The 25061-nt window shown below is 47.5% G+C and overlaps 1 protein-coding gene across 14 annotated transcripts in view; it reads left to right on the top strand.

Moving 5' to 3' along the window:
* The window catches only part of LOC119971451 (cyclic nucleotide-gated cation channel beta-3-like), a 284057-nt gene that overhangs the window by 17556 nt on the left and 241440 nt on the right, over nucleotides 1–25061 (top strand). For 13 of the 14 annotated variants that reach the window (XM_038806991.1, XM_038806994.1, XM_038806996.1 and 10 more), the window contains exons 2-9: nucleotides 380–485; nucleotides 2515–2566; nucleotides 6497–6566; nucleotides 9060–9174; nucleotides 15715–15739; nucleotides 18722–18965; nucleotides 20127–20268; nucleotides 21191–21233. In XM_038806991.1, coding sequence (XP_038662919.1) covers nucleotides 381–485; nucleotides 2515–2566; nucleotides 6497–6566; nucleotides 9060–9174; nucleotides 15715–15739; nucleotides 18722–18965; nucleotides 20127–20268; nucleotides 21191–21233 — 796 coding nt within the window. In that variant the 5' untranslated portion in view covers nucleotide 380. Of the gene's footprint in view, nucleotides 1–379; nucleotides 486–2485; nucleotides 2567–6496; nucleotides 6567–9059; nucleotides 9175–15714; nucleotides 15740–18721; nucleotides 18966–20126; nucleotides 20269–21190; nucleotides 21234–25061 lie in introns of all 14 variants that reach the window. The other variant, XM_038807006.1, reaches the window with a different exon arrangement.

The following is a 25061-nucleotide window of genomic DNA, read 5'->3' on the forward strand; positions in this document are numbered from 1 at the left end:
GCATTTATTGTCCCACTATTCTGTAGCCAATATTCTCAGTTGTGCCACTCAAGAGCTCGATGGGTATTTTATTCAGTGTTCACATTTTAGCATTTCTCCTTCCTCTCTGAACCCCCATTGTTGTTCCAATTCTGGATCTCCCCTAATTCTTTAGTGGGCATGCTACTTGAAAGCAAGGAAAGTGACAGTTATTGTCACTCAAGTCCAGGGCTGAAGTTAAGTCTGCTTTATATCTTAATGGTTGTATGATCATATTCTGATACATTAATGTGGTTACAATATCATACCCTACTTATAACATCATACCTATTTACAACCTATGATTATAAAATCATAATTTTGGCTTTCTGATTTATCCCTCTGTTTGCCCCTAAAACAGGATGTTTACCTGGATAGCAAAAGTTGCCCCACAACCCCCTCAGCCCACCAAACATCTTGAGACCGTATCTGGGGGTGACTCTCAGCTCACAGAGGAACTGAAAAAGGTAAGAGACAGAGTTATATCCAAAATATTGGTTGGCAACCTTTTGTAGGCAAGTCAAAGTATCGCACAACTGTTGATGCATACATATCAAATTTGATTTAATTTGATTGATTGATTGATTTATTGTCACATGTACCGAAGTACAGTGAAAAGTATTTTCCTGCGATCAAGGGAATGTACACGTACGTACAGGGCCGGCTCAAGGTACCGGCAACTCGGGCAGTCGCCCGGGGCGCCATGTGCTAGGGGGCGCCATCAATGAGTGCGTGACCGGCGTCAGAGACCTGCCGACAGAGAGACCGGCCCGCCGATCGGTGAGTCCAGATCATATACCAGGTCACTCCGGCCCCCCCAGCCCCCGACCCGACCCCCCCCCCGCCCCCGACCCCCCGCCCCCGACCCGACCCCCCCGCCCCCGACCCCGACCCCCCCCGCCCCCGACCCGACCCCCCCCCCGACCCGACCCCCCCGAACCCCCCCCGACCCCCGCCCGACCCGACCCGATCCGACCCCCCCCGACCCGATCCGACCCCCCCCGCCCCCGACCCGACCCCCCCGCCCCCGACCCGACCCCCGCCCCCGACCCGACCCGACCCCCCCGCCCCCGACCCCGACCCCCCCGCCCCCGACCCGACCCCCCCGCCCCTGACCCCGACCCCGACCCCCCCCGACCCCGACCCCCCCGACCCGCCCCCCCCGACCCGACCCCCCCGATCCCGACCCCCCGACCCGACCCCCCCGACCCCGATCCGATCCCCCCCCGACCCGATCCGACCCCCCCGACCCGATCCGACCCCCCCCCGACCTGATCCGACCCCCCCCCGACCCGATCCGACCCCCCCCCACCCCGAAGGGCGCCGAAGTTCAGCTTGCCCGGGGCGCCAGCAACCCTAGGGCCGGCGCTGCATACGTACACAGTAGACAAAAAAGAATAAAAGATAGTTACAGTGAATGTGAAGTACAAGTACCTCGGCAAAATAAGTAATTGGATACAGTGCGGAACAAGGGCCAAACAAAGCAAATACAACATGAAGAAGAGCAGCATAGGGCATCGTGAATAGTGTCTTACACGGAACAGATCAGTCCGAGGGAGCGTCAATGAGGCATCTAGTTGCTGTGGGGAGGAAGCTGTTCCTATGTCTGGATGTGTGGGTCTTCAGACTTCTGTATCTTCTGCCTGATAGAAGGTTTCCAATAAGGTCTTCAACTCAATCATTGACTCTCACATTGCATTTACAGATTTCACTCACCCACTACTAAATGTACCTTGCTTGTACCGAAACCTTAGCTGCATAAACTGACTGAATTGCTTTACGTAAAATAAACAGCACAGAAACAGACCATTTCTTCCACCTGACCAATGGAAGTGTATCTATTCCACACGAGCCTCCACTTGCCCCTCTTCACCTAAGCCTATCAGCATAACCTTGTATTCCTCTCTCTCTCACTCCCAGCTTTCTCTTAAATGCACCGATAATATTCATCTCAAGTACCCCTTGTTGTCGTGAGTTCCACATCAGTTTGTGTCAGTAAAACACACATTGGACAAAATATTCATTTTTTGACGTATTTATGGAAATGGTGGCTTCTCTAAATATCCCCATTCTATTAGTGGTCACATGGTCCAGAATAGCTTCTGGGGAAGAGTCCATTTGAGCTGCAATTTCTTCTTAAAAATAAATTCTCCAGGAACGCCCCTTTTATCTCCAATCTTCCATATATTCTATGTAGGTAGATCTCTTGGGTGCAATTGAGGAATAACCCAACTCAACTGGAATTATAAATAATATGAACAATTTTCAGCTGGGATTAAATATTGTCTAGTTCACCATTTCTGGGTTCGAGGGTTTGTTGGCCAGCAATTCAGTCAGAATTGAAGAATGCAGGCATTCCTTTTGTTTTTTAATTGATTTTTAGCAGTTTTTATAACGTGCCTACTTTTAATTTAATGATTATTTATCAACCAACAATTGGTTTAAAATTCAAATCTCATTCTTACAGCTAGTCTTCTGTTTCCATTTCCAAATTAGAAAACAGTGAAAGTTGAAAATACAGAACAAGCGTCATCTAAAAATGAACCAGGTGAGTCCATCCAAATTTAGGTTACATTCACACAAGTGAGTGTCTGCAACATGTTATTATTGATCCTTTAGTGGTACTATCATACTCTGATTATCTGATCCATTATGTACAGTTATGCTCAACTTTACATGAAATCCTACTATATAGAGCTCAAACAGTCCCTTCATAACAGTAAGAATCATCTTCTGTGGGTGTACCTTATTTATTTCCAAACTAAAAGTTGCTGTCTATTGAAAAACTGTTGTTTTCGTGATGAAGTTAAAGGCATACATTTAATTTCAAAATCTGTCTTCCATGCCCATTATTTCCTAATTTCTTCATATTCTGATCATGTTCAGTAATGCATAGCACATGTCTTTTGACATATTATTGAAAATGAAGCTTGCAAGATGTAGAAAGTGAGTGCAACATGATTACAAACAAGTCTATACAACTTAAATTCCGCACCGCCCCCACATAGTGAATTGGAACTATCGCTGTGATGTGCTAATTTGTTGAGTTTTGCACCCTGCCTCGGGTCACTGAGTAACCTGTTCCGATCCATCCATCCATCCATCATTCTGTAGGAGTACTAAGAACCTACACCAGGACCTACTCCAGTTCTGTCCTTTCCATACTTAGCAAAGGTCATACTGGGAACTGTGGTCTGCCTGTCCACGTGACCCTGTTCTTCCTTCCTCCTTCTAATCTCCAGTCATGAACTCATTCTCAACTCCTCTCCTTGCCAGTGTTTTGTCAGATGATCTGAAGCTCATGTACTCTGGGGCCTATAATATCCTATCATCTTCTGATCCATGCCCATTGGCCACTTCCCTTCACACCTTTGGACACTCAGACCTTGCCTCTCACTGGGTGCTTTTAATCAAGGTCATCATCTCGCTCTAGTGTTGCCAATTGCTCAATTTAGTTCCTCTAAAGCTTGGAGCTTGGTTTATTTTTCACTTGTTCCCAAAGCTTAATCTTTGTTGGCCAGCTTGAAGCAATAATGATAGCAGGATTCAGGGCAGCATAACAGCGGGTAAGAGGGACTGATGGTTAAGATGTTACTGAATGAGGGGAAAAGAGAGATATTTGGCAGCACAGGGTGGCGAGCTCACCACAACAAGTAATTTAAAATATTGATTTAAAAATATAACTACCCAGTACAGCTTAAATATATATATTTTTTTAATTGGCCCATTTTTATAATAGTCACTCTCTTTCCACTTCATTAATGCATTTTGAATTACCATATTTGATTTGTGGATCTTTATATATTTTTTCAACAATAGATTTTATTGAAATTGTTTGATCAAATCTTTCAAGTAGTCTACTTAATTAATTTTGGGGAAAATGTTTTATTTCTTTACATTTATTCCATAAATTCACATCTCCTAGAAATATAATGGGGGGAATTCTCCGTTGCCCGACGCCAATATCGTAATTGGCAACCGGGTGGAAAATCCTTCCGACATCCAAATCGGGGGCCGCAGTTTTTGAGTCTCCCGCCCCTCTGAAATGGCATCATCGTGTTGTGCGCCGCATGGCGTTGAAGTGGCGTTGGCGCATCATCGGAAGGCTATCCCGAGACGCTCTGCCCTCGATGGGCCGAATTTCCGACCGCGCGGTCGACGTGTGGTCTGAGCAGTCGGGAACCTGGCGTGACGGCTGGGGGTGGGGGAGCTTCTGTGAGGGTTGGGGGACTGGTGGGAGGTGGCTGGAGGTGGTCAGGGGCTGGCCTGTGGCCGCATTTGGCAGGTCGGATCCGTGCACAGCCGATGCCATGTTGTACGGCGCGACCGCTGCAGGTCGTCGGCGTGCACATGCCCGGCCATGGACCCGACCATTCTCCAGCCGTTTTTGGCACGGGAGCCGGGAGTTTCACCCAGCACCACTGCTAACTTCTCACCTGTCCCGCAATCGCTGAGGGTGCGCCGCCAATTTTGGCGTTGTAAAACGCCCACAAATTCTCTGTTTCAGCTGACACTTAGCCGCTGAAACGGAGTATCCAGTCCATAGTTTCTATTTTTATTCATCAATGTCCTACACAGTTACTGCCAAATTCTGAATAGATTTGTTGAATGTAATTCTTTTAATTACCAAACTCATTTAATTAAATAACTACATGTTACATTTGATTAAACATTTTTGCAGAATTCCCCCATTGTAAAATGTGCCCATTATTTTTATTTGATGATTGTTCTTAATTTCTCCAATAGTTCATCAGCAATGTGATGAGAGAGCCATTAGTTAAGTACAGAAACTTACATCTGATTTTCAGATCTGGAGACAAATCGACGGAAAAATAATTCAAATTATGCACATAGGTGTTGGTGTTTGAATGGGCTAAAGGACTTGCTTCTTGAAGAAATGTGATTTCTGTACATATAGCATGAAATCCAAACTGGAGGAGAGTACACAAATACCTCAACCCTCAATGAAGGGGCGGCCTGCACATTTTTGCAAAAGACAAGGCTGACGCATTTGCAACCACCTTCAGCCAAAAGTGTTGAGTAGTTGATCCTTCTCAATCACCTTGTGAGGTCCCCAGCATCACAGATGTCAGTCTTCAGCCAATTCGATTCAATTTGATATCAAGAAACGGCTAAAACACTGGATACTGCAAAGGCAATGGGCCCTAACAATATTCTGGCATTAGCACTGAAGACCTGTGCTCAAAGACATGTTGTGCTCCTAGTCAGGCTGTTTAAGTGCAGCTACAACCCTGGTATCAACCCAACATCTACCCAGGTATGCCCTGTCCACAAAAGGCAGGACAAACCCAATCCAGCCAATTACAGGGTGTGTCCTAGGCTCAACCATCTCTAGCTGCTTCATCAATGACCTTCCTTCCATCATAATGTCAGAAGTGGCGATGTTCGCTGATGATTCCACAGTGTTCAGACACCGAAGCAGTCCATACCTATATGCAGCAAGAGCATACCCACGTACAGCAAGGCCTGGAGAACATTTAGGCTTGGGAACGATAAGTGGCAAGAAATAGTCACACCACACCAGGCAATGACCATCCCCCAACAAAGAGAATCTAACGATATTGCCTTGACATTCAATGGCATTACCATCACTGGACTCCCCACCATCAACAATCCTGGAGGTTACCATTGACCAGAAACTAAACTGGACCAGCCATATAAATAATGTGGCTAAAAGAGCAGGTCAGATTCTGGGAACTCTGGTGAATACCCCACCTTTTGACCTCCAAAGCTTGCCCACCACCTATGAGGCATCCATCAGGAGTGTGATGGAGTATTCTCCATTTGTGTGGATTACCACCAACATATTCAAGAAACTCAACACAATCCAGGATTAATCAGCTTGCTTGATCAGCACTCCATCCACCACTTTAAACATTCATTCCCTCCAACAATGGCACACAGTGGCAGCAGTATGCAGTATCCACAAGATGCACAGCAGCAACTCACCAAGGCTCCTTCAACTATACCTTCAAACCCGTGATCTCCATCACCTGGAAAGACATGGGTAGCAGATGTGGAGGAACATAACCATCTGCAGGTTCCCCTCTAAGTCACACGCCATCATGACTGAGAACTACCTTGCCATGCCTTCACTGGGTCAAGATTCTGGAACTTCCTTCCTAACAGCACTGTGCACCTCCAGCACATGGATTGCTGCTGATCAAGACGGTGCTCGCTGACATCGTCGCAAAGGAAATTTAGGATGCGAAACAAATGCTGGCTTTGTCAGTGACACTCACATTCCATTAAATGTTTTTTTTTAAAATTGCAAATGGTGGTCTTATAGCTAGCGGCAGGGTTAATGTTTGTATCTCTTATTTTTGTTGTAACATGCTTTTTTGTATCACTTGTAAGAAAGGCCTTGCAGCATACCTATTATACAGATAAATTAGATTCAAAGCAAAGTACTATTTCTCTTCTCATCCTAATCTAATTCAGGGTGTTTCAATTGCAGGCATCTGTTGTGACCCAGGAGAAACGCAGCCTGCATCTAAACAGATGTTGGTGCCCATTGCAGAGGAAAGGTATGAGGCAAAACTTATGCCAGTTTCTATTTTGGCATGCCAACAGATTTGAGACAAGGGATTATTTTTGTAAAATTTGAATGGTTTACAGTGTTTTCCCTGGGCTGCACTTTGTCATTAACATTGTTCCAAGAGATTCAGATGGAAGTTGGCTTTTGGCACAACATCATCAGTTTCCACAGCCTTTTAGTCCATGGAAGTAATACATCCCTATTTCCAAGTGCTCTTCTCTCGGAATTACATGCTATTTATGTGTAGTACAGCTTAAGACTGTCTTCTATATGGCGTTTGAAGCTGGTATGACATAGTCATAGAATCATGAAATGGTTACATCACAGCAAGGTGGCATTTGGCCCATTGTGTCGATGTATGTACTCTCCAAGAGCAGCTCACCCAGTCCTTTTCCCATAGCCCTGCATTATTTTTGTTTCAGATACTTATTCATTCAGTTTCGAAAGCCATAAGTGTCTCCACCATACTTGCAGACAGTGCATTCCAGATCCTAACCACTTGCCCTTATTTCATTTGCCAATTACCTTGTTCTCAATGTTCCTGCTATGGCCAAATTCTTGCTATCCTAGTCTGTGGAATTATTGTTGCTATGCACAATAACCATGGACGCGATTTAGCAGTGTTGTTGTGCCTGACTTGGTGTTGGAACGAGGCCATTGTAGCTTGCATCGAGATTCGTGATGGCTTGAAGCATCTTGCAAGACTCAATGGAATCTCATGGTGCATCGTGATCTGGACCTTGCTCTTTCTGGGCAAGATCCAGGCATGCGTATTTAAATGATTCATTAGGCTTATTTAAATATTCGCTTTCCCAATTCTCCCAAGGCCTGCCATTGAGGCCTCAACTGGGCACTGTTTGGTACTGGTTCACAAAGTCGTGAACCAGTCGTGATGACACATCAGGGAACGGGGTGTCACCGAGGAGCTCAAGCCCCCCCTCCCCCAGTGATTAAGGACAGGGCATGGTGGTATCCTGGCACTCCCCCGGCACTTGGTTACATTGGCACTGCCACCCTGGCACTTTGGCAATGCCACCTTGGTTGCACTTAGTGATTTCCTCCTTGCAAACCTGGGTGCCATTTTGTCCGGCAACCCTGATCTCCTTTCCCCCCCCCCCCCCCCCCCCCCCCCCCCACCTCCCACCGAATCTTGGGGAAGTCCCTGGGAACCCCTCCCCACCCCATTTCTACTAGGCAACATGCCCCCCCACCACCACCACCAGGCCCGACCCCTGGCATTGCCATCTTGGGACCCTTACTGGCAGCCTGGCAGCATGGCACCCCGGCAGTGCATCAAACACCCTGGCAGTGACCGTATAGCACTGCCAGGGTGCCAGACTGGAAATGCCAAGGTGCCTGGTTGCCAGGGGGTGTGCTAGGGTGCTACCCTGCACTGTCCCTGACCACCAAGGTTCTCAAATGGCTTGGGGAACTCCCCTGGTGCCGTTATGACTGGTCTATGTTTGTGCGGACCAACGCTAACTGGCACCCTGGCGAGGTCTCCTAGACGGGTGAGTACCTGTCGCTGGGTGAATCCTGTGCCCAGTTATGTAAATTAACCAGAAGGCTCACTTAAATATTCAGATCTTGATCACCAGGTCATGCAGGGAGAGCGAACTGAGTGACTCACGATCGGCTCAGTGCAGAGCCCGATTTGGAGCTTGCATGAGATTCACGTGTTGTGCCCGGACCCATGCCAGGCGCAACAGGGTCGTTGAATTGCACGCTCTATTTTTCATCTTTTCTCTCCATACCTCTCTCCCTTGTCTCCATACCTCTCTCACTTTCCATCTCTCTCCCTCTCTATCTCTCTCTGTCCTTCCCTCTCTCCCTCTGTCCCTCCCACTCTCTCTGTCCCTCACACTCTCTCTCCCCCATCCTCTCTTTCTCTCTCCCCATCCCCCTCTCTCTCCATCTCTCCCTCTCTCCATCTCTCTCTCCCTCTCTCCCTCCATCTCTCTCTCCACCTCTCTCTCCCATCTCTCTCCCTCTCCATCTCTCTCTCCATATCTCTCTCACTCTCTCTCCATCTCTCCCTCTCCACAGCTCTGTCTCTCTCCATCTCTCTCTATCTCTGCATATCTTTCTCGCTCTACCTCTCTCTCTGTCTCCATCTCTCTTTTTCTCTCCATCTCTCTCTCGCTCCCTCTCTCCATCTCTCTCTCTCTCTCGGATTCTTACTGACTTACACTTTCTCAAACGTAGGAACATTCTTACCGGAGCCAATTATGGCATTTCTCACTCATTTTAATTGTCCTCCCAATCCCATCGATATTTGTCTTTCTTGACTCTTTGAACAGCACCCACTGGCACCTGCAGTTTTAAATCTGTTCCACATGAGTGGTATTTGGGGATATTTGTGTCTCTGGTCTTGGTTGCTAGGGTTGAAGTGGAAGTATTGTTTTGTAGAAGTCAATTTTCTTGAAGTTCCAGAAAATAACTTTGTTGCCGCCATTATTTAATTGAATTTATTTCTATACAGCTCTGGAAGTGGTGTTCTAGTCTGGATTACAGAAAACATCAATAGATTCATTCCACAACATCCTGATAGCCCCAAGCTATCAAGAGCTGTATCTCAATCAGCAAAGGATACAGAGGTACTTGTGTCTAGCTAAACAATTACTGAAATATTTTTATATCGCCATATCAAAGTTAAGGATATATTTAATGTTTTTACCCACGAGTTCTATACAATAACTTTGTTATGCCAATGCTATTCTGGGTGGCCACCCATCTTCCACCCTACATAAGCATGAACTGGTTCAACAATCTGCTTCCTGTCACTAGCTCACAGCAAGCTCTGCCCACCATTACTCCATGCTAGTTGACTGGCAATGTCGCAACTTTAAAGTTCCCATCCTTTTTCAGATTCCTCCATGACCTCATGTGTCTCAGGGCTGGATTCTCCGCCTCACAACGGCAGGAACACGGATCACGATCAGGCGGAGGATTGGGCGTCATGCCCAAATCGGGGTTGGCACCGATTCCGGTGCCATGCTCCGGTCCATCGCTGGTGGTGAACATGAGGCTTGCACCCCGTTCAGGCAGCGGCAGGCAAAACCAGCATTTACATACATTTAAAGGGCCGCACGGTAGCATTGTGGATAGCACAATTGCTTCACAGCTCCAGAGTCCCAGGTTCGATTCCGGTTTGGGTCACTGTCTGTGCGGAGTCTGCACATCCTCCCCGTGTGCGCGTGGGTTTCCTCCGGGTGCTCCAGTTTCCTCCCACAGTCCAAAGATGTGCATGTTAGGTGGATTGGCCATGATAAATTGCCCTTAGTGTCCAAAATTGCCCTTAGTGTTGGGTGAGGTTACTGGGTTATGGGGATAGGGTGGAGGTGTTGACCTTGGGTAGGGTGCTCTTTCCAAGAGCCGGTGCAGACTCGATGGGCCGAACGGCCTCCTTCGGCACTGTAAATCCTGTGATAAAATGTGATTAGCGGGCTGGACACTTCATGCTCTGTCCTTCCATGATGCTCCAGCCCTCTCAGGTCACGTGGGCTCAAATTACTACAAGTATTTGGGGACCAGGCGCCATGGATGTAGAGAGGGAGCGGGAGGCTAAAAACAGGATTGGGGAGTGACTTGGTGCCAAATCTGTGGACTCAAGGTGTTCCCCTCGGGATTAGTGAGGCCTGGCTCAGACCGCCATTGCTGCAGTATGTCTTTTAACTGCACTCCTTTGGTGTTACTTACAGGCTCCAGGCTGCTCACACTTCTGAGTGCTGTCTGTGTCCTTTAAATGCTCAGAAGGCCTCTGGTCATCTGGAAGTCCAACCAGGCTGCCCTTCTGGACACCCTTATGCCACAGTTGTCATAGAATCGTAGAAACACTACAGTGCAGAAGGAGGCCATTTGGTCCATCGAGTCTGCCCCAACACTTTGAATGACCACACTACCTAGGCCCAATCCCCCATCCTATTCCTGCAACTCCACCCTAATGGGCAATTAAACATGACCAATCCACCTAAGCTGCACATCTTTAGACTGTGGGAAAAAACCAGAGCACCCGAGGAAACCCGCGCAAACATGGGGAGCAAGTGCAAACTCCACAGACAGTTTCCCATGGTCGGAATTGAACCCGGGTCCTTGTCGCCATGAGACAGCAGTGCTAACCACTGTGCCACCATGCCACCCCTATCAGCAAAGGGATGGGTGTGGCCAAGCTTAATCAAGGGCCCACCAGGTGTCGGCACTCCTCCCCCACTGCAGAGGAAGCTGAGGATCAGCAGAGCTCATCCCAGCCAAAGGACTCTGCATTGAGGCCTTTGGATCCCTCCCTGGTTCTCTGCCCCTGCCATGGCAGAGGCCTCACCAGTGACCCCCCCACTCCTCCACATCACCAACTAACTCCTCCTTGTGAGGCTGACTGTGCTGACTGCCTCTGCCACCAGCTCCCAGGTGGTGTTCAGGAGGGCAGCCTTGGGTCTGCGGCCCACCCTGGGGAAGATGGTGTGCCTCTGTTCCTCATTGGTATGGAGCTGCGGGTCCACCTCGGACTCCCGGCCTAAGGGGGCAGGCCTTCTGTGAGCCACCTTTGTGGCTGCAGCGAGTGTGTGCGAAATGGAGCGCTTAAAAACAGCTCCACCTGGGCTGGGAATTGCCCTGAATTTGCACAGACAAAGTGCCGGTCCATTTGCATGTCCTGACTCACTTATCGAATAGTGTCCCCAACAGGAACCCGAATCGCATGGCATTCAGTCCCAGCAGCAACACTTAGGGCGGAATTCTCCGCTCCCGGGAAAAATCGGGAAGGGCGTCGTGAACTCGGCCGAGTTTCACGATGGCCTCGGAGGCCGCTCCTCTCACTGTATTCACCCCCACCCGGGGGGCTAGGAGCGGCGCTCCGTTATTCTCGGCAGCCGGGCCTTGACGCTTGCGTCAAGGTGCCGCGCCGAGAATGACGCAGCCAGCCCACCTAAGTGACATCAGCCGCGCATGCGCAGGTTGGCCGGCTCCAACCCGCGCATGCGCGGCTGACGTCACGACGGCTCAAACCCGTGCATGCGCAGTGGCCGTCTTCCCCTCCGCTGCCCCGCAAGACATGGCGGCTTGATCTTGCGGGGCGGCGGAGAGGAAAGAGTGCGTCGCTTTGAGACGCCGGCCCGATGTTCGGTGGGCACCGATCGTGGGCCAGTCCCCTCCCGAGCACGGCCGTGATGCTCGCTCCCCTCTCCGCCCCCCACAAGCTTCAAACGGGCCTTGGGTCTGCGGCCCACCCTGCGACCAGGTGTGGTTGCTGCCGTCGTGAAACGGTCGCGAACGGCAGGCCGCTCAGCCCATCCAAGTCGGAGAATCGGCGGTCGCCGTGAAAAACGGCGAGCGTCGATTCTTCCGAGCGGGGGGGGGGTGGGAGAATCGCGGGGGGCGCCAGGGGGGGCGTGAAATTAGTCGCCCGGCCCTCCCGCGATTCTCCCACCCGGTGTGGGGAGCGGAGAATCGCGCCCTTAATCTCAAAAACAGAGAATCCTGCCCTATATGTCTATAGTTTCCATCAACCCCACAACCCGTTAATATCTCTGCAATCCTCTAATTCTCACATTTGTACCTTCCTTTACCTGCTCCACCATTGGTGGCTGTTCCTTCTGCTACCTGGAATTTCCTCCCTAATTCATTCCCTGGACTATGAGTTGGCCCAAGTGGATCACACATCAGTGGGAGAGCATTTAGGGAAGAGTGACCATTGTATCATAAGGTTCCGGTTGCCCATGGAAAAGGACAAGGAACAATCTAAAACAGGAGTAATTGAATGGGGGAAAAGCCAACTTTGATGGGATGAGGATCAATCTGAGTCAGGTCAAGTGAGTTGGAATCAAATGTTAGCAGAAAAGCCAGTGGCTGAACAATGGGCCATCTTCAAAAAAGGTATTGCAGGCAATGTCAAGGTAGATTCCGTTGAAGTGGGAAGGTAGGACAAATGAATCTTGGATGCCAAGAGAGATAGAGATGAAGATGAAAAGGAAGAAGTGCACATACGACAGATGCAAGGTATAAAATACAATATGGAATCAGGTTGAATATTGAAGGACCAGAGGGGAAGTGATAAACAAATAAGCAAAGCAAAGAGAGAGCATGAAAAGAGACTGTCAGCCAATATAAGAGGAATACTAAAGTCTTCAATAAGCATATTGTTAGGATATTGTTGTAAAACCTATTGTCTGCCCGCCCTGTGTTCCCCTTGTTATCCCTGTCCTGCTGCCTGCCTTGATCTACAGTATTCTGGTTAGCTGCTACAACATTACTGCACCTTTGGGATTTCTGTTAAACTACAGATTGTAGACAGAACTGGAATTCCCCTGTCCTGATGGACCAGGTCAAGGCGTCCCTTCTAGATTCTGTGGCAGAACCTGTGATGTCACTTATATAGACTTGGGAAGCAGCCAATTTGTGAATGTAGGATTTTCAGCCAGCTCTTATTGTTGTCTGTGATTGGTGAAGCCAGTCAGAAACTTTCAGGAAAGAAGGCGGGTCTTCGGCAGAGCTCCATTTTGTCTTCAGTTCTGAGAAGGTTTCAGTCAGGTCGTAGCTGGAAGGCAATCTCTCTCTCTCTGCTTCTCTCTCTCTCCCCTGGCCAGGCAATATATAAAACCTCCAGGCCTGTGCAGGCTCTCCTAGAGGGCAGCACGGTAGCATTGTGGTTAGCACAATCGCTTCACAGCTCCAGGGTCCCAGGTTCGATTCCGGCTTGGGTCACTGTCTGTGCGGAGTCTGCACATCCTCCCCGTGTGTGCGTGGGTTTCCTCCGGGTGCTCCGGTTTCCTCCCACAGTCCAAAGATGTGCAGGTTAGGTGGATTGGCCATGATAAATTGCCCTTAGTGTTGGGTGGTGTTACTGGGTTATGGGGATAGGGTGGAGGTGTTAACCTTGGGTAGGGTGCTCTTTCCAGGAGCCGGTGCAGACTCGATGGGCCGAATGGCCTCCTTCTGCACTGTAAATTCTATGTCTAGTGAGAAGTTAGACCACACTCAAGTTTATGGAAGACTTCTGGAGTAAGAAAACAAGAAGCCACTCATCAGGTTGGTAACCTTTTAATCCCCTGTCTGGAAGGCTGGGAAGAGCTTGAACTGAGAGCATTCTTTAAAATACCACCGGCAGTTATGCACAGAAATCAGGCAAACGAAAGGCCTCCAAACTCTCAAATTTAAAGACCAGTAATATTTCAAGGAGGCTGAAGCTCCATCTGGTGGTAGAAGGACAGAAGCGCATTGACCTGAATCCTATGTAAAGCTCCATCTGGTGGTGAAAGAGCTGAATTGCACTGACCTGGAACTCTTGGGTGAAATACCATCTGGTGGTCAAAGGATGAATTGCACCAACCTGAACCTCTTGAGTAAATGTATTTCCCAGAGGTGGCAACCACAGCAGCAAAGAGTCATCTCTAACCTACCCGTTCATTCCCATTTCTTTTAATCCTCACCAACCCTTTCCTTGTGTCTGTCTTGTGTCATCTGGGTGGAGGGTGGGGCGGGGTTTTGGGATTAGATAGACGGGTAGACCATTGTCCAGTTATTTCTTTATATATTCACCTTTTCCTCTTTCTATTAAACAGTTTGTTAATGTTTTACTTATAAATCTGGTGTCTATAACTCATTGGAACAGTCTCAGGTTAAAGATCTCAGGAAAACATAAATGATTCATTAATTAATTTATATTGGGACTCCAGGATCTGTGGGGCTGCAATTGATTGTGCATTCACCCAGGGTGTCGTAACATAAAGTGGGGGCTCGTCCGGGATTAGAAATGTTAGACGGCGAATTTGGGGTGCAGAGTAAATTATAAAGAGACACCAGTTTTACAGTAATATAACAAAATGGCTATGGAAGCTGCTAATTTCTCGAGGTGGATGACATATATCAGGTTTATTTGGAGGAGCTTCACAAAGTCCATCTCATCGAACTGGCAAGGGAATTAAAGCTGGTTGTACCAGCTAAACCAAGAAGGCGGAGGTAATTGGTGCAATTGCTCAATATTAAAATTTGAAAGAAAGATAGGCAATGCAGCCTAGGCCAGATCAGCAATCGGTAGAATTGGCCAACAGTTATGAATGAAACAATTAGAAATGTAGCAAAAAAGGGCAGCACGGTGGCTCAGTGGTTAGCATTTCTGCCTCACGGCGCCGAGGTCCCAGGTTCGATCACGGCTCTGGGTCACTGTCCGTGTGGAGTTTGCACATTCTCCCCGTGTTTACGTGGGTTTCGCCCCCACAACCCAAAGATGTGCAGGGTAGGTGGATTGGCCACGCTAAATTGCCCCTTAATTGGAAAGAAATGAATTGGGTACTCTAAATTTAAAAAAAAAAGAAAGGTAGCAAAAACAGAGAGAAATAAAAATGCAGCAAAAATGGAGAGAAATGGAAATGCGGCAAAAGGAAAAAGAAATGGAGATGGAAATGAGAAAGCTGGAATTGGAAAAAGACTTCCAGCTTAAGGTACTGGAAGGGGGTGGGATGCTTCTAGAACAGGGAAGGGATCCTAGTCCTAGAACATAACTTAGTGGTGATATGTTTAGGTTTATACAGGCTCAGCCAAACTTTGAAGTGAAAGAAGTAGAAATGTGCTTGAGGGCTTTCGAGAAAATAGTAACCCAAATGGCCAAAAGAGAAGTAGACATTACCCCAGCAGGCTAAATTGAGAGGGAGGGCACAGTTTATGTCAGGGCAGGACCCTAGGTATCAAGGGCGGCACAGTGGCACAGTTAGCACAGTTGCTTCACAGCTCCAGGGTCCCAGGTTCGATTCCCAGCTTGGGTCACTGTCTGTGCGGAGTCTGCACGTTCTCCCCGTGTCTGCGTGGGTTTCCTCCGGGTGCTCCAGTTTCCTCCCACAGTCCAAAGATGTGCAGGTTAGGTGGATTGGCCATTCGATCGAGGTATTCAAAATTGGATTGCTATCTGAAAAGAAAGAATGTGCAATGTTATGGGGATAAGGTAGGGGGTGGGACTAGGTGGAATGCTCTTTCAGTGTAGATTGGGCCAAATAGCCTTCTGCACTGTAAAGAATCAGTGATTCTGGAAACCGCATTCCTCTCTCTTCTCCTTTAAGACACTCCTTAAATTCTCTCTCTGTCTGTCACCAACTTTTGTCTCTTTTCCTGTCTTTTTCACTCGACATCTAAATGTGGATTCCCTGATGCAGGTGAAGGAAGAAGAAAGAAGCACAGGTAAATATTTATCACAACTTCGGTCAAAATGACGAATATCAGATTATCAGATTTCAATGTCAGAAACATAAACAATTGTTATTGGTGATAAACAGATTAATTTTTCAATGTGACCATATGTTTGGATTAAAGTTCACACATGATAGAAAACATCTTTTTATTACTTTTCTGTTCTTTCAATGCACAGAAGTAATTTTAAAAAATCTTAGGCAAGAGCAAACAGGGTTCCGCAAGGGCAGTGGATATAAAGGCCAGCAGCGGGATTCTCCGTTTCCAAAACTAATCGATCCAATGACAATGCTGCGCCAGAAAAGCAGCTCGCTGCGACGCAGTGTGGCTGATGAAAGCAGGGAGAGCCCGCTCCTGGGATCTACCCGGCCTGCAACGCCTTGAGAGATCCAACGTGAACTCGCGAGACGTTGCGATATGAATCCCACCCATTGTGGGCGGAACACGTTTTGGCAAATCTGCATATTAGAGTAAGACAGTTAGCCTCACTCTAATGTGCAGATTGGGTACCTGAGGCTTTGGGATACATCCCCTTTGCCTCAGAGATATCGAGCGAGCGCCGTTAAGCACCACAAGCAGGGACCAGACGGAACGGCATTTGTGGTGGTCTCCCAGGGGTGCCCAGCTGCATGCCATTTGGGCAAATCAAAACAAAATGGTGTAGGACTGTGATGGCAGAAGTGGAAGAGATGGAGCTTACATGGGGCAAGACACAAGCAACAGCACAAGACAGAGGGTCCGATGGAGGAACACTGTGGGGGTCTTATGTTCCACCTGAGATTAGGAGGATAACTAATTCATATTCTTTCAATTACATGGCATGTTACATTGATAATTGTTGGTTGAATCCCGTATTATCCACTGTTGCTTACTGCATGATATATTAACAAGTATTAAACATAAGTCCAAAGATGTGCAGGTTAGGTGGATTGGCCATGCTAAATTGCCCCTTAGTGCCCAAAAGGTTAGGTAGGGTTATGGGGATAGGGCGGGGGCGTGGGCATGGACCTAGGTATAGGTGCTCTTTCAGAGAGTCAGTACAGACTCAGTGGGCCGAATGGTCTCCTCCTGTACTCTAGGGATTCTTTGAAAATGCAATGGCTCCAATCCCGCTGTGTCACTGGGAGATTTGGTAAGGATGCCTCAGGATTGAGCAATATTAAGTCGTTTCTGAGGATATTTATTTGCTGCATATGAGCTGATGGAGAAATTAAAGTTTTGCTACATGACTCAATATTATGACTGGTTGAACCCAATCAGTAATAACAGAATGTGCTGCAAACTTTCTACAGTAGTGTTTTTATAAATTTACCAGCCATGTTTAGTGACAGAAAATGAATGTTAAAATCAAGGAGGTTCATTTAGCACAGTGGGCTAAGCAGCTGGCTTGTAATGCAGAATAATCCTAGCAGTGCAGGTTCAATTCCTGCATCTCCCTGAACAGGTGTTCGAATGTGGCAACTAGGGACTTTTCACAGTAACTTCAGTGAAGCCTACTTGTGACAATAAGCCATTATTATGAAGTTCTGTCTCATCCTTTTTTTCTGAAGAAAACCATGTTATATTTAACTCAGTTATTTATGAAATTACACCTGAATGTTTTGTCATGAAGTGTTTTGAGCAGATGGGGAATTTTGATGAACAATCATTTGCTGTTTAATCTTTCCTTCCTCAATTTACTCCCCTTTCAATTCAAGGCAATGACATTAGTGGTACATTTCCACAGGCACTGATTGTCTTTCAATACTCATCCCACAAAACTATTCTTATGTGTTCAAAGATTGGCGGACTATTGGACTGTGGAGGGAGCACAATGAAATTGATCACGTCTTGACCCAACATTAACTCATGTAGCTTCCATTTGGAGCAATCAGGAATGGGAAGCTTGGTTCATTTTGTCCCTTTTTAATTCAGTGTTGAGCCCCACCGTATTGCCTTTGTTGCTAAGGAAAATATGGAGCGGGATTCTCCGATTGCCGACTCCGAAATCGCGTTCGGCGATCGGCTGGAGAATCCATTTTAACGTCAGAAGCGGTGACAGCGCCATTTTCCGCCCCCTCAAAAATGGCATATTCAAGGCTACACACCGTCGGGACGGCATCAGGACATCACCTGAGGCCCTTCCTCAATGCTCCGTTCCCGATGGGCCTAGTCCTCGACGGTGTGGGGCGCGTGCTGCGACTGTGTCAAAGCGCCGCCACAGTCTGGGGGGGGAGGGGTTCCGCTGGCAGGGGTGGCTTCAGAGGGGGCTGGGGGACTGGTAGGGGGTGATCCGTGGGTGGCGAGGAGGTTACGGAGTGGGGGGGGGGCAGTTTTTGGCAGGCCGCGTCCATGCACGACCGCCTCTGTGCGCACACGCGGCCACGGACCCAGCAATTTTGCATCCACATCGGCAGGTAAAGCCAGTTACATGGCACGGCTGCTAGGCCCCCACTGGGCGGAGCATTGGTGTGGGGGCGGTGCTGACTTTTTGGTTGTAAGACCAGACAATCCTGCGGATGGAGGGGCTATATCACCAGGGGCTGGTTTAGCACAGGGCTAAAGAGCTGGCTTTTAAAGCAGACCAAGACAGGTCAGCAGCACGGTTCAATTCCCATACCAGGCACTGGAATGTGGCGACTAGGGGCTTTTCACAGTAACTTTATTTGAAGGCTACTTGTGACAATAAGCGATTTTCATTTTTCATTTTTTTCCCAATTTTCATATAGCAGCATAATCGGAGAATCTAGTCCTTGGTCAATTATCTCAGGACAGGAGTGGTGTTGAACCTGGGGCTTTCCTGATCAGTATGGCTCAACTGTCCACTCCTCAACCAGGAGAGCTAGAAGGGAAGCAACTCAAATTATATGCAGTATGAGGAAAGGCCTATATCTTTTGATATAATTGAATATTATTTAACAATCCCTGTAGCATAATGCAGCTGAGCCTCTTGTGAAATGAAGAATCCTTCAGTAGGTTTATTTTTGTTGATAGAGACTAAGATACCTCCTCCAGCTCCAACTACAGTACCAGCTCCAGTATCGACTCCAGCTCCAGCTCCACCTCCGGCTCCGGCTCCGGCTCCGGCTCCAGCTCCAGCTCCGGCTCCGGCTCCGGCTCCAGCTCCAGCTCCAGCGCCTGCTTCAGCTCCAGCTCCGGCTCCAGCTCCAACACCAGTATCAGCTCCAGCTCCAGATACGCAACTACCGAGTCAGTTATCTCCTGTCCAGGACCAACGGTAAGCTCAGTGTCATCTCTTTGTAGGCAATTCAAGCTGTTTCGACTGTATTTCTTAACTTATCATTGTTGTATAAGGGTGTCTGGGTTAGGAAGGGTTAATGTGGGACTGCGGAAACAGTACCTCCTACATTATAATGCAGAGAAGTTATCACCTAATTAGGGCTAACTCTTGGAGATATATATAAACACTAAGGGCGAGATTCTCCACCCACCCCGAAATCGGGAAATGTGATTGGGTGGAGAATCGGTTTTGACACCAAAATCACGGCGGGCGTCAATTTGACGCCAAATTCTTCATTGCATCGACAGTGGCACCAATGCGTTCTGAAACACACGCACAATAAATACCGTTTACATATCAGTGTCGGGCCTGACCTGGCATTCTCTGGGGCCTCCGTGATTCTCCGTCTAAGATGGGCCGAATTCCCGATGGCGTGGTTCACTTGTGCTTTTAAAAATCGTGAAATCAGTGTCGTGACTACCGAGGGAGAGGCCGGCAGGCCGCAGTCGCTCCTCTCCCTCTACCTCTACCTCTTCTTCTCTCTCACTCTCAGCAGCCACCATGCCAGGTTCACGATTTTTAAAACCACAAGTGAACCGCGCCGTCGGGAACTCGGCCCATCAGAGGCGGAGAATCGCAGAGGCTCTGGAGAATACCGGGTCAGGCTGGCTAATGATATGCAAACGACATTTAAACGTCGCATTTTCGGGGTGCTGGAGAATCACGATTTGGCGTCAAACCGGCGCCTACCCTGATTTTGGCGTCAGAGGCTATTCTCTGCCCAATCGCGTTTCCTGATTTTGGCGTAGGCCGACGGAGAATCTCGCCCTTAGTCTCAGGAACGGAGAATTCAGCCCTAAATATTTAATGCATTCAATTGTTATCTCCTGTATTCTTCTGCTAAACTATCTGCTATATTCTTGTCCACCACTATGTCCTCTATCCCCCCTGTGTCATTCATTGCTTCCTCTTCTACTAAGCCACATCTCCAGATATGATATTGTGCCCTCTTCTGCTGTTCTGCCTGCAATACCTTCTTTCAGTCCCATTGTGCTGCCAGTGTCTTCTGCTACTCTGATCTTTGCTGACACTGTCTATGCTTCATTCTCCATGGGGAGACTTGTGAATGTTTAAACATAGCGACATATTTCTTTGCAGGGATGGAGGGCGAGGTGGTGGAGTGCTCAGGTGGTTTGTGCAAGGGCTTGAGAAGGTGTTGCCACAACCTGAAGGAAAACCTAAATCAACCAACCTCACTGAAGCGGCAGCTGAGGTGACCACAGCTCCCCAGGAAAAGGAGGTGGGTGTGTAATCTCAGTCCACAGCACAGGTCCATAGAGGATGACTTAGTGAGTGGAATCTTACACATGCGCACAGAGTGGTGGCATGTACCTCTCCAGCTGCATAGCCAAGTTTTCCCTCCAGATTCGCTGGCAGTCTGTGTGCAGAGAATCGGGGGGGGGGGGGGGGGGGGGGGGGGGGGGTTGATTTCTGCTGGCTCCATGCGCCTCAATCAGCATTAAAAAGAACCCCCCCTCCCCAACGGACAAAGGGGAATCCCTCACAAAACAGGGCAACAACCACCCCCCCCCCCTCCCACGCACACAAGGAGAACCTCCCCAATGGGGTACCATAGGGAGCCCACCCCAGTCATCTGGCAATATACCCCTGGCAGTGCCCTATCTGCCCCTGGCGGGGTCCCCTTGTCAGCTTCCCGTTTTTCAATACCTATTGTAAACCGTGCCGATGTGACATTGCATCAGCGGGGGAAGGGGGGGGGGGGCTGGATTCTTTACCTCAGGAGAGCATATGGTGGGGAAGCCCTTTAGATACATTTGAATTTATTTACATGAGGTTCCTGCCCAGAAAAGCCAAGGGACGGGGAAAATCAGAAAATGCGATCTCACCAACGAGAATCTCGTTTTCCAATTCTTGGGAGATTAGGCGCCCGTGTTGCCATTTGGGCTCATGGTGAATGTCGGTGTAAAATCACCCCCAGTGTGTTCACTGAACATAACATTGAAATTCAGTGTTCAAATAACGTTCTTTCCACACTGCATGGGTAAAGAGTTATGGCAGCCCATGGACAGAGCATCAAAAAATACACCTGCTTTTTATACGTTTCTCAGGTGAATTGCATGCATTACTCTGCACAATAAAATCATCATGTGTAATTAGAAAATTATAAAACTTCTTGATACCTTGATTTTTCGATACTATAGGAACCTGCAAAACCACAGAAAGAAGAAACCCCTGCTAAAACGGGTGAGTATATGGAGCTGAATGATACTTATTAGAATTTAATTGTTGCAAAAGAGCAGACTTTACGGTCAATGAAAGAGTCCTGGGGAAAATTGAGAGATCTGGGAGTTCAGGCCCATTGTACCCTGAAGGTGGCAATGCAGGTCGATAGAGTGGTTAAGAAGGCATACAGCATGCTTGCCTTCATCGGACGGGGTATTGAGTACAAGATTCGGCAGGTCATGTTACAGTTGTATAGGACTTTGGTTAGGCCACATTTGGAATACTGCGTGCAGTTCTGGTCGGCACATTACCAGAAGGATGTGGATACTTTAGAGAGGGTACAGAGGAGGTTCACCAGGATATTGCCTGGTATGGAGGGTGCTAGCTATGAAGAAAGCTTGAGTAGATTAAGATTATTTCCGTTGGAAAGACGAAGGTTGAGGGATGATCTGATTGAGGTCTACAAAATTATGAGAGGTATGGACAGGGTGGATAGCAACAAGCTTTTTCCAAGAGTGGGGGTGTCAATTACAATGGGTCACGATTTCAAGGTGAGAGGGGGAAAGTTTAAGGGAGATGTGCATGGAAAGTTTTTTACGCAGAGAGTGGTGGGTGCCTGGAACGCTTTGCCAGCGGAGGTGGTAGAGGGAGGCACGATAGCATCATTTAAGATGCATCTAGACAGATATATGAACGGGTGGGGAACAGAGGGAAGTAGATCCTTGGAAAATAGGCAACAGGTTTAGATAAAGGATCGGGATCGGCGCAGGCTGGGAGGGCCAAAGGGCCTGTTCCTGTGCTGTAATTTTCTTTGTTCTTTATAGTTTGTTTTCTATTCATTCAGGTGATATTTAGGTGATCTAAGTAAAGCTGGTAAGGCCAGCATTTTATTACCCATCCAAAATTGCGCTTTAAAAAGTGGAGGTAAGCTGCCCCCTCTCCAGTTTATATATTGTAGATACATCCATGGTGCTGTTAGGTAGGGAGTTCCAGGGTTTTTACCCTGCGATAATGAAGGAAAATGGGATTAGAGTAGATAGGTGTTTGATGGCCGGCACAGACAAGATGGGCTGAAGGTCCTCTTTACGTAAAAACTCTGACTGTATGGGCTGGATTCTCCGCCACGCTGCGCCACATTTCTGCCCCAACCCACCGGCAGGATTCTCCGTTACGCCGGCCGGTCAATGGGGTTTCCCATTGTGGGGCAGCCCCACGCCGTCGGGAAACCCCCAGGCGCCGGCAAAACGGAGAAACCCGCCAGTGGAGAATCTCCCCCCCCCTATATAACTCGAAGGAATGATAATATATTTGTGTGGGTTGGCGTGGAGCTTGCAGGGAGTGTGCTGTCTTTGTTCTTCCAGATGAGAGAGGTGATGAGTTTTGGAAGAATGTCAAAGAAACTTGGCAAGTTTCTGCAGCCCATCTTGTACAAGGTACACGTTGTAACCATGCTGTGAGGTTGTTGACTTGAATGTTTAAGGAGATGGATGGGGTGCCTATTCCTAGCTGCTATGTCCTGGTTGGTGTTGAGCTTCTTGAATGGTGTTGGAGCCAGACACCTCTCAGCAAGTGGAGATTATTCCATCACATTCCTGACTTGTGACTTGTCGATGGTGCACAAGCTTTGGAGAGTCAGGAGTTGAAAAAATTACTGACAAAATACCAACCCTTTGACCTGCTTTTATATCCACAGTATTTATGTGACTGCACGAATCAACATTCTGTTCCATGGTGACCTCCGGGGTATTGATTAAAGGGGTTTATAAGAGTCTATTTGCAAAGGCTTGAAATTCCATAGGGATTATTCTCATCAACTGCCATGTGATTTGATCAGGTGATTACATGGGAAATTGCATTGGCAAACATGCCATTGTCCCAACCAGTCCGTGTTAATGTTTATTCTCATTTAGATTCATGGCCACTTTTTTACAGAGCTTTCCAAGCCTTTCCTTGTATTTTCCCCTATGTTAAATGGAACATTCCTTGTCATGAAGGCAAGGGCCCCATTACTGGGTATAAATTGAGATCCTGTCATACAATTAGGACCAAAGTGAGATTTAAACTCCTGATTGTGGGAGTCCTGAACAGTACCAGGCCTGTCAGTGGAAGCCTGCAGCAAGAAGTCATATGGTCAAAAGAGGCCAGGAAGCTTTGGATTTTAAGTATTTTTATAGTTTCCTTGTGAACCAGGAGGTTCTCTTTCAGGTCCCAAAAGGAGATCTTCGGCCTCCCCTGTCCCGGCTCCATCCACCCACCCCATCGCTTGACATCCTCCCTGCTCCATTGACCACATAACTTCGTCTGGGGACCATTCCTTCATGTGGATGGGAAGAGTCTCCTGTTGCTCAAAATTAAATTTCTGTCCCCAGACCCGGTAATGTTTTCTGCCATTTTCAGGTAGGGATTCAACACAACTTGGAAACCAGTCTCTTAACTTGTGATAGGCGCTTCCTATCCATCTGATCCCACATCTGGTCCTGCAAGAGTATGCTGCACTTGCACCAAGTCACATCTGAAGCTACAAATTAACATTACATCTTTACTACTGTATTCAGCACTGGTCACAAAACCCAGTATTTAATATTTTTATGGCCTTATCTATTCGAGGTGCTGCTTTAATGCTTCATGTACCTGACCCTCAAATCCCTCCAATCTTCCAGTTTACCCATTCAAAATACACTGATTACATTTCTTTGGGGAGCATGACGTGGATTTGGACATAGTGAACTTCGAAACATTATAAATAAAGAAAAGTGACAGCACAGATTATTGATGATTGGGATTAGGGGGAAATTGAGAATAACAATAATCTTTATTAGTGACAAGTAGGCTTGCATTAACACTGCAATGAAGTTACTCTGAAAATCTGGTGGAATATGAAATCTTGGTGCTGTAGCTTTAGGTATTTTGAGGTATAAAACCCTTTTACTTAAAATATCTAAATTCTGAATTCTTAATTTCTAACACAAGGGTCCTCAGTTGCACCTCACCTAACCAGGAACAATAACTAGTATTGATGAATCAAGTGGAATTTATTAAGCAAGATTTCACATATACTTAAGAAAAAACTATGAAGATAACATGGCAAGTTCTTGTCCCTCAAGGCCATGGGATTCCTTATGCACTGCCAACACAAGCGATGCCTTTCTTCTCGAGTCACTGAAGTGACATTCGGTTGAACTGTGTCTCAGATAGATCATACTTTGGAAGCCGTAGCCCAACTGTGCCAATGATGCCTTTGATATTCCAACTTTCATCCCTACTGTTCATCCCTTATTTGGAAACAGTCCAAATTACCCTCTTTCACTAGCTCGGCTTGGGGGTCATCTGATGTCACTCCACCTCCATTACAAGAGTTATGTAGACTGAAGATAAAAACCTCTTATTCCCTGGGCCCAGTGGCACACTCCATTGTCAGCAAATGACACATTGTAGATACAGTGCAGTTGTACAAACAATTTTATCAATATTACAATCTATCGTAAACATTCACATGAACATATTTTAACTCGTGCCCCATGGCTACTAAAGCCATTATGAACCAATGTTAATCACACTTCCCACCATTATATCAGAAAGAGTGTTTTCCTCTATTACAGGTGTTCTGCCCTACAGATATGGTTAATCAATTAACCCTAAGAATACATAATTTTGTATAAAGGTAAGGGGCAGGATTCTCCATTTGAGAGACTAAGTGGCGATGCTGGGAATGAAAGGCGGGTGTCCCACGTTCCCGATAGCAGCACCAGTTCTGGAGCCATTCAGGACATGCTAATGGGCCAGCACCCACGTCATGTGAAACTAGTGCAGTTCCAACTCAGGCCTGCATCAGATTCTCTGCGGTTGGGA

Source organism: Scyliorhinus canicula, chromosome 9, assembly GCF_902713615.1.
Source record: "Scyliorhinus canicula chromosome 9, sScyCan1.1, whole genome shotgun sequence".
Taxonomy (NCBI): Eukaryota; Metazoa; Chordata; class Chondrichthyes; order Carcharhiniformes; family Scyliorhinidae; genus Scyliorhinus; species Scyliorhinus canicula.